General features: G+C 37.1%; 1 protein-coding gene across 1 annotated transcript in view; it reads left to right on the top strand.

Moving 5' to 3' along the window:
* The first annotated feature begins 2,678 nt into the window (after positions 1–2,678).
* Positions 2,679–10,044, top strand: part of TDRP (testis development related protein) — a 13,230-nt gene continuing 5,864 nt past the window's right edge. Inside the window, exon 1 of the mRNA XM_026846116.1 lies at positions 2,679–2,805. Within this exon, the coding sequence (XP_026701917.1) occupies positions 2,713–2,805 (93 nt within the window). The 5' untranslated portion in view covers positions 2,679–2,712. The remainder of the gene's footprint in view (positions 2,806–10,044) is intronic.

Here is a 10,044-nt window from a genome sequence, read left to right as displayed (position 1 = left end):
CAGGTCCCTCCCTGCAGTGTGGGCCATGGCTGGCACTGAACACCCACATGTGCTCCTTCAAACTCTCTTCCTGATGTGGGGCATTAGTCTGCTTATCTCTGCTTTCCCTAGCTTGATAGGTCTTCCACCCCAAAAAATGTATTTTAGGTACTAAATTCTCACCAGTTGCTTTCTTGAGAGTTTCGTATCTTTTAATCTTTGCATTTTGTATCTTTTAACTTTGTGTTGTCTTCCTACCATCAGTCTCTGTGGTGTGAGCACAGTTACTGCAAACTACTGTCTCATTCCTTTTGAGGTAGTACCTTGTATGTCCGTGAGTAGTAGGACTGTATTAACACAGAAACAGAGGCCCAGTTGTCACACTTTTAAGGAAGCAAATAAATACCCCTTTTTGTCTACTGTTTATTGTGAATAATGTCTTTTATCAACAATGGTATTCACATTTTGTTATGCTGACTCCCTAGCCACATGAGGTGCTCACTGCATCTCGGTTTTCCCCTAAAAGCTTGAACTGTGAAAGTTGTTCGTGTCTTGCTTCCTTGTGTTCTGGCTTGCTAGACTCTATATGCCTTCACATTTCCATCCTTTCTCTGTAGCAGAGCATGAAGCCTCTTTATGCACTTTCATATTTTTATTATGTTTCTTAAGATATTTGGAGAGTTAGAAGAATTAAAATGATAAAAATGTGTTATTTCTGTGGAAGGTACTAACAGTGTCTTGTTTGTTCTGGAGACAGTATTGTTGGTTGTTGAAACTGGTAGTTCTGCCAGCTCTGGATGTCTGAGATAATTTCTCCTCTTACCATATTTCCCCTTGAGGCTTTTCTAGTTCTTAAGGTTTTTTTTCCTTTTTGGTAAAATTTGGATAAATCAGATGAAATATTCTCTAGCTCTTACCTGGTGTCCAAGCATAGATGCCATCAAGTCTAAGGCTTTGAAACCTCATCCAAAAGTTTGATAGTTAAGAGTATTGAGGAAAACAAGGAAACTTCTGAAATGGTATGTGTGTGGCATTTCCATTTAAAACCTTGCCAGTGATTCTATTAAAAGGGAAAAAAAAAAAATAATTTGAGTACTACACAAATCTTAACCTTGTCATTTTTGATACACCATCTAGAATAATACCTTCCTCTGTTAAAGATGGCTAACTGAAATCCAGAAGCTAAATCACTTGATAAGATCCACAGGAAATAGTATTCTCATTTGGGATGATTAATAGGAGTTTCTGACTTTATGTTTTGCCCTAACAAGTAAAGCTATCTATCTACAAATCACTGTACTTCCACGTACAGTTACCATTGAACTGTGGTGTGATGGTCTTCATACTGGTTCTATAAATGCTCTGAAGTTCATCCTTGTCCCTTGTATAATATAAAGTATTGCCTATAAAGTAAATGGAAGCATTAGTATGCAAATAAATAAATATATTTAAAATATTTATAGAAACAACTATAACAAATAAAAGATGCATGGTATTTGAAGCTTGTCTCTCAAAATAAAGCTGATGCATCTGGGCCTCCATATGACTAGAAATACCTAACATTTCATGCCAGCTTTCTCACCTCTCTCTGATGCTATTAGCAAAGTGAAAGAGGTCTTTGGTAATGTGTAGGAGCTTGGATATTGTGTGTTTTGTGTCTTTTGGGATACGTGCACATGGAGTTACCCTAAAACAAAAATAAAACTTATGGAGGAAAGAGCATCTCAACTCCCTAGCATTTACTTCAGTTCAAAAGGAAGTTGATAAATTTGATTTTTTTGAACAACAAGTGGCTAACATAAGCAAAAAATGGACCAAAATGAATACAGGGGATTATATGAAACTGCCATTTCAGAGACACTTTCCATAAACCATTCTGTTATAATTTTGTTTTTTCTTGGATTTGGAGTTAAATAATTTCAGTTACAGGTAGCTGTTCTTGTTTTATACTTGAGGACTGTTTGTATTTGGAATTACAGGTAGAGAAAAAAACAATTTTTTTTTTTTAATTGAAACGCACACTGAAGAAAGTTAAACCTACAGAATTCCTGTACACTAGGCCCCACTTTCTATATCTATCTTTGGCCTCTAAGGTATTCCCAACACTGATCTTGTCCTGTCTTGAAGAGAATGCTGATAGCAACAGGATGGCATGAGCATACTAAGACACCAGTTTACTTCAGGACATGGACAGAAGTGCTACCCTACTGAATTACCTTCACTAGCATTTTCAGTACTCTTAATTCAGAACTCATTATAAATGGAGGGAAAAGGAATATGGGCAAAAGAAATGTAATGCTTTTTAATGTGAAGGAGGAAATAATCTTGGGACACTCCTCTCCCCCCAGCCTACAGACACTGCATAGACTACTTCTAGTATGGTATTCAGAAAACCAAGGTAGACCCCAAAAATACAGATACAATTATTAAGATTCAAGTAAAATTTTAAATGTTAATTGTACTAAAATTGTTATGATGCAAGGATTTTCTTGATCTCTCTTTGGTTTTTTTTTTGTTTTGTAAGAGTTTGATTTATTATTTTTCTTTACATCTGGTGCAGCATTCTTCATTCTAAGTGCAGTTTTGTTCACATTTCTTATTTTAGTGTTATTCACTTAGTTTTGCATTGTGATTGCATTTTGTCAATTTTCTTTTATGATGGGCTGAATAGAATAAAAGCATTTATGAATACACTAAAATGTGTCACTGCTAATTGTCAAACGAAAACTGACTATGGGCCTTTTTTATTTTTATCCTTTTTTTGAGAATAAAGACCAGTTTCTTCATGATGAAGTTTCATCTTCAGTGTCACAACTTGCAACAAAGGTAAATGCTTATTCTTTGAAAGTGTAACATTTTATATCATATATGTTTCAATCAATATATGTTAGGAAGTTACCTGGTTTTGATGTACAGACTGATTAAGGAGGATATTTATGTACTTCATTGATGACTTTATAATTACTTATGATCCTTGGTCATGGGGTTCTCACTGAGTTAATATCAGCAGTGCGGTATTAGAAAGATGCCTTATTTCCTTTCATTAATGGGGAGGGGAAGGTATCTTTTTTTTTTTTCTTCCACATGATAGATATTAAAATTCAAAATAAAAATAAGAAGCCACAGGAATAACTGAAGTGAACTCTAAAGAAGCCCTAAATTCTAGCTGTAAATGTCAATGAAAACATGAAAAGTAGAAGGGATTTGGGTTATTTATTCCATTTTATGTAGCTCAACCAGCTCTCTGACCACAAGAGGTTAAGGACGTTATCTCATATCTTTTAGAAAATAAAAGTAGACATACAAGTTAAATTTTTTTACCTTGATATGTGTCCAAGAATCTTTTTTAATGTTCTTAAAATACATTAGTAGAAGATGAAAGAACTGGAAGTTGTTATGATATGCTAGAGCTTGTTTTGAAATTCCATAGGTATAGAGGAAAGCATTTAAAAATAGGTTCATTAGTGCAATAGGATACTTTACATTAATATGTATAAACTGAACATCTGTCTCTTTTATTCTTTTTGTTCTACTTCAGATACAGCATGATTTTTACTGAAAATAGGAGTCACATTGTACTATACGTTTTTCCTACTTTTTAGAAGAATTTTTTCTTTTTTATGAAAACGTAAATTTCTGTTTATTTTATGCTAGATGATGAATGTTTAGAAAAAGAATTCTAAAAATTAATCTATTTTATATTGAAACTTTTTTGCCCCTTAGTGATTCAGGAAGACTTGCTAAGTGTGTGTTTTGACTTAAAAAAAAGGTCACCAGGCAAACCACTGAGCTGCAGTATTTTTGTGTTTTAAAGTAAAACCCTCTTGTCTTAAAAATGTATTCACAAAAAAAAAGCACCTTATCCTTCTCATCTTCTCTTTCTTTATTGTTGTTTCTGAAAGCACTTCTGTATTTTTAGACTGTGCACTTTAGACTGTGCTTTTGCCGAGAAAGGTTGAACCAGATGATCCTTGTGGTCCCTTGCAACCTGGTATTCTATGATTCTGTGATTTTATTTGGTTGTCCTGTTGTCTGAGAAGCTGTCAGTACAGTGATATTCCAGAAGATCCAAAATCTTTAATATGCTAATAAAAGGCTGATGAATTAACACGTGTGGCCTTTTTATCATGAATAAAACAGCTTCCATGTTGAAGCCGTATGGTGAAGAACAATGAAGTTCTGGAAGAAAAGGGCAGTGGATGAAGGGCATGTCTGCCCTTTAGGGAGACAGCCTTCATTCTCTCTTAAAGCCTGAGTTTTAAGACAGTCCTGATGCCCATTTGCAGAGGAAGGCTTTTGACCTACATTTGGAGGTGCAAAAGTGGAAGCTAGTCCTAATGGTCGGAGATGGAGGTTGGAAAATGGTGTTAGTTTTTGCTCATGCAGGAAGCTGCCCACTTAACCAGTGAGGATAGGCTAACTGCAGTTCTGAATTTTTCTAGTTCCCTCTTCACAGTGTTCCTGAAGGGCAGGTGTAGCTGGTTAAAAAGCCTGGTGATATCTCAAAGTGGGGAACTGTGAACCCTCTAGTGGGGCTCTGCAAAATGCAGAAATCTGGAATCTGTTCATGCTGCACCTGGCCCTTTGGCCTCTGCAAGGCAGATCTTGGGGGTCTCATCTACATGATGAGCTTATGAGTTAGAATTACAGTAGAGACTTCATCCACAGTTGTAAATAGGCCAGCTTTTGAGAAGAGACAAAGTTTTGAGACACAAAATAATACACGTTAATAATGAAATTAGAGATGATGGGACATTCTGGTAGGGCTGAATCCTGGCATTTTGGCTCACGTGCATCACAGAATAGAGTAACTGTTGGTCTGCACAACAGTTGAGAAATCCGTCCCATGCCACTGTCTTGATATCTGGAAGACACATTTGGAGGGGGGTGTTTTTTTTCACTTTCTGTTGAGTACTTACATGTTATGAACAGGTTTCCTATAGTGTGGGTTCAATGCTTTTTTTAATTAAAGCTGATTAGCATTTTTTTAATTATAAAACACTTAGTTGTAACTTTACAGAACTGTAAGGTACTTATAAGGAAAATTCCATCTCTAGCTTTTTATTTTAGGTTCATTTTTTGCAGGGGGAAGAGGGAGGGAAGCTGTAGAACAAACAAATGTTTCTTCCCAGTCAAGGTTGAGAGGAAAATGCATTCATTTTGTTTATGTTTATAAAAAGTTTCTGCAAGTGTTTTGTGGAGTGCATCTACTTTGTTGCAGAGTTTTGATTTAGCAGTTGTCAATCCTGTGTGAAAATACTTCTGAAGATCTGCTAAAACTTGGCCAAAATATAAATTTCTGGAAATCTCATTTCATACATGCTGAGCAGTGACTTTTGGGGGATTAGCTGCTTAAGTACACAGTGGCGTTGAACATGCTGATTCTCACTGCAGGTATGCAGCAAGAATCCCCTGTAATTGCTCTTTTTGGTTGATAAGACTCTTGTCATGTGGCTTCTTGTAGCCTGCAGAGAATGACTTCTGTGCTCCAGAGTCCTGCTGGCCGGGCAGTTGGGAAGTAGAAAAGTCTGACCAGAATATATTGAAAGTACTGGTACCCACTTATAAAGCAGTACTATTTTAGAGTCAGAGTAACCTTGAATCTTTTGCTTTGAAATGTAAACTGTTAGTCTGGTACCTCTAACATGGTGTCCCAAATCCTTGCTGTTATACTTTGACTTGATTGAATTTTTTTTTTTTTTTTTTTTTTTTCCTCTCCCGTAATAAGTTGCTCATGTATTAACTACATCCGATGGATGGATTTACCTGTTTTCAGGTAAATTTATATATAGTCTTCCTCTTTAGTATATGCTTATCTATAGCTATATACTTTTTTCCCTGCAATGTACTTTTTCAAATTTGCTTTTAGGACTGATCTACTTATTTAATTTATACCAAACTATCCCTTATTTGTTGCCTTTTAGTATTATTTTTCATGAACCTTCTTGCCCAGTAGACTCTTCAGTTGCTCACCCAGTATGGGAAGCTGAGAGTCATGTAAGTCATCAGAATTTGTCGTTTTTGGTAACAATACCTTTAAATTTTGTAAGAGGCTCCAATTTAAGAGGAGCTGTTCCTTTCTGGGACACTTTAGAAAGTTAACTTTCAGTAGATGTTTGTTCTCTGTTTTATCTAAAGAAAGAAACAAAAATTATAGTCAACGTACACAATTTGTGTATAGTTGATTCACTTGAATCGATGCAGGTAACAACACAGAAAACTCTAAAGGCTGTGTTTACAGTGTGAAGCTTAGGGGGTGAGTTTGGGGAAGCCATACTGTATGTACAAAGCTGTATGTATGGAAGAAAGAGGACAGATGACTGCAACTTTCAGAGGGTGCTTGAGCTGACACAGTAGTTGCTGCTACAAAAAACATGATGTTGCCCCTAGCTTTTACATTCTTTGGTGACTGACATCTTTTAATGAGCTTATTCTTATCACTAACCCAAAAGAATGCAAAAAATGAATGAGTTACATTTCTGCTGGCTTAGTGAGTTGAATTGGTTTTCCACAGCATCACACAGGTACAAAACCATAGTGTAAGGAAGGCAGTGTTAACGTGAGCAGGCAGTGGACTGGATTGACCCTTTTTAGCAGCAGTATCTGATAAACCAGATCTGCCATCTTGTGAGACTTCTCTCGGGGAACTTGTCTGACAGATGGGTGCTGATATTCAAGCATCAGCAAAGCAGAGGGGAAGGGAGTGAGGAGGAGAAACAGCAGACAGTTTGACTAGCAATACAGACTGCATCCTTTACATGATGTTCTAGAATTGACTACTAGTACTCCCGGTTTCAGAAGATACGCTAATTAAATGGCAGCTTTCTCATGGTGGAGAAAGAGTACTTCATAACCTGGATTTTCCTCTACCGAAGGGGAAGAATCTGTGCTCTAGGCTTGAGCTTTTGAGATGCCTCTTGGGGCAGACAATGATGATGACTTTTCAGTAGTCTGCCAGTTGATGAACGTATGTATAATTTCACTTCCACTAATCCTTTTAGTTAATTGCACAGAGCATTGTGCTGCACAGATTTTTACAATCTGAAATGGAAGATACAGGAGAAACTTTATTAATGGCTGTTCTGATAGGCATACTCTGTGCTCTCATAGTCAAACTGGTATGAGACCAGTCTGTAGTGCTATGTCACAGAACAGTGAAATGGCATCTAGAGAAGTTTCTGCTTTGTTTCTCATTGGAATTTTTGAAAAATAAACTGCAATATCCAACCTGGTCCTCTAAAGGTTTTGACTTTCTAACATCTGATGTTACAATTCTAGTCCTTCTTTATAGCGCTTTCATTTCTTAGCAGTCCCTTACAGGCATTTCACTTGTTTGGGTTTTTTTGATTTTTTAAAAATTTTATTTTATTTTTATTTTTAACCTGGAGTTTCGATAGTACGCCTGGCTCTGTTATAGTGGTATCAGTCAGCTTTGATTTTTCAAAGATCACCTCCTCCAAGCTCAAGAATGACTTGACCCATAAAGCAGAGAAAGAAACAGAGGTGGCAGGCGGCCAGTCTGGGTGAACAAGATGTTCCTGAGAAACCTCACACATAAAAAGGAAGGATACAGGAGGTGAAAGCAGGGTCAAGTGACCTAGGGGGAATATAGAGATGTTCTTTGAGCATGCAGGGATGAGGTTAGGAAAGATGAAGGCAAATAGAGTTAAATCGAGCGAGGAAAATAAAGAGCAACAAGAAAGGTTTCTGCATGTATACCAGCAGCAGGGAGGGTGTAAAGAAGATGGGGTCTGACTCTTCTCAGTGGTGCTCAGTGAATGGGCAAGAGGCAATGGGTACAAATTGAAATAGAAGAAACAAAAGAAGAAATGTTTTCACCATAAGGGTGGTCAAGCCCTGGAACAGGTTTCCCAGAGAGGCTGTGGATTCTCCAGCTGTGAAGGTATTCAAAACCCAGATGTACATGATCCTTGTCAGTCTGCTCAAGCTGACCCTGCATTGAGCAGTGTGATTGGACTAGGCGGTCTCCAAAGGTCCCTTCCAGCTGTAAAGGCTCTGTGATTCTGTGAACTTGGGATGCTGGATTTTTTTTTTTCCACTGGCACACAGATAAATATTTTAAAGGTTTGAGAATTCAAACTAGTCAGTTATGCAGGTAAACTTTTTTGAAAATTTTAGGAGTCGTCCTTTTGAGTTTTTGTGTAGACAGTTACATCATAAAAATGATTTACAGAACTTCTGTAACTGGACCGATGCTTTATGACCATGACAGTACTGTATTTTCATACTTTGCATAACTTCAATCTTTTTACATAAAATGACTCTGGTGTGGTGAGGAGTCAGCTTAACAAAGTGTCATCTCTTCTTATTGACCTTCCTGTGACATCCATTGCAAGGAAGAAACTGATTGTTCTGGGATCTGGATCTTTCTCCACATGCTCCATAAGAATGTACGAAACTCACAGCTGATTCAGACAAGCCGGTCTAGTCTGGCAGTCTGTCTTCGACTGCAACAACAGGAGATGCTGTTCAGGGGGAGCATAGCTTGGCCAGTGTCTAGACCTTCTTCCTCTAGCACCAAGAATCACTGGTTTGAGATACTAGAGGGTGTATCACTCTATTTAGAGGGTATCCATTTATGGATTTGCTGTCTGAATTTGTCAAACATTTTTGTGATGGTTCCTAGCATTTTTTGGCTTTGCAGCTGCTATATGTCAAACTGATGGTTTCAGAGACTGGTGACTTCAGAATCTCCTTCATGAGCTGTACCTGTTCCAACTGCATTGGTGGTGGTGCTTGTCTGTAGGTTAAAAGTCTTTTAAAGAACACTGGAAGGAAATAAAGGAATGTAGCAGGCTGTTTTGAGGGATTTTTTTGTTAAAACGTGACAGTTACATGACAGCTGTAGTTGGAAAGAAAGATTGGTGTCTTAAACAGTTCAGTAGTTAGAAAAAAGCTTCTGGAAGTGTGAAATAAGTATTTGACCTCCTCTTTTCTAAGGTTTATATTCTTAAGTATGGGACCACTGAGAAGACTGTCAAGAGTGAGCTGTTCACTCCTTTTCAGTTGAGTGAAAAGATGCTTCAGAAAATCAGTGCTGGTGCAGGAAGGTGTAGAAGAGGATGCTTAAGCATGGTAGGCAGAGATTCCTGTTTTACTCTTGCACTTATGGTGTTTCTTTCAGCCTAGTCCATTTAACAGCAGTAGGCTTTGTGCAGTAAGTTTTATCACATATTAGCAAAATACGGTCTATTTGGACATTAGTGCTCTTATGTAGATTATCCTGGCAGTGTTTCCTTTGGAAATCGCAATTAAGTGGTGGAAGTATGTCTTAAAGGTCTAGTGTACATTTGCCCTAAGGACTAGTTGAGAGAAGAATAAATCAGTCTGCTACATGGTTATTAGTATGTACCTACCAAATCCCATGTATCCATTGTGGGAGTACTTGTTTATGAAAATATTGAAGGAATGGCACAATGTGTACATAGGTACTGATTTACATACAGGTGGGAAAAGTGCAGAGTTTGTAAAGTTTAATCTGGAGACTTGCACATGCTATCTGCTTGACATTGAATAGAACTTTTCTAATCATCATTCTCAAAGGTATCTGTAAATCAGAACTGGGCTTAACAAAATTGAATGTAGAAATACCTGAAGTTAAAAATATACAAAACTTGTGGGTAGATATTAACAGGATTTTATTATGAAATGGTTTTGGGGTGGTGAGGTTTGTTGGGATTTTTTTGGCTAGAAGATTGCTTGGGTATCCAAAACAATGCAGCAAAGGTTGGAGTTGTATCAGTGAAATATGTGTGATGTTCTAGATCGAAAGAAGGTGTATGGGTAGGTAGTTTTTACATTGAACATGTGTGTATAAATGCTTATCTCCAAATAGTCTTTCATCAGTGCTGTTCTTTAAAGGCACATATAATTTAAGTTAAGCTAGTTCTCGGTGTTGCTATCTGAAAACCAGTAACAAAGTGTATTTTTCCAATCTGCAGATTTATTATGTGTCTGTGGCTTAATGAAGCATCATTAGTAAAGAAAGGCAAGCATATATAAGCATATATATATGTATATATATATGTGTATATATATATATAT

Source organism: Athene cunicularia (genome assembly GCF_003259725.1).
Source record: "Athene cunicularia isolate RWA chromosome 3 unlocalized genomic scaffold, athCun1 chr3_part1, whole genome shotgun sequence".
Lineage (NCBI taxonomy): Eukaryota > Metazoa > Chordata > Aves > Strigiformes > Strigidae > Athene > Athene cunicularia.
Note: the sequence above shows the minus strand (reverse complement) of the source record. Positions and strands in the feature narration are given on the sequence as shown.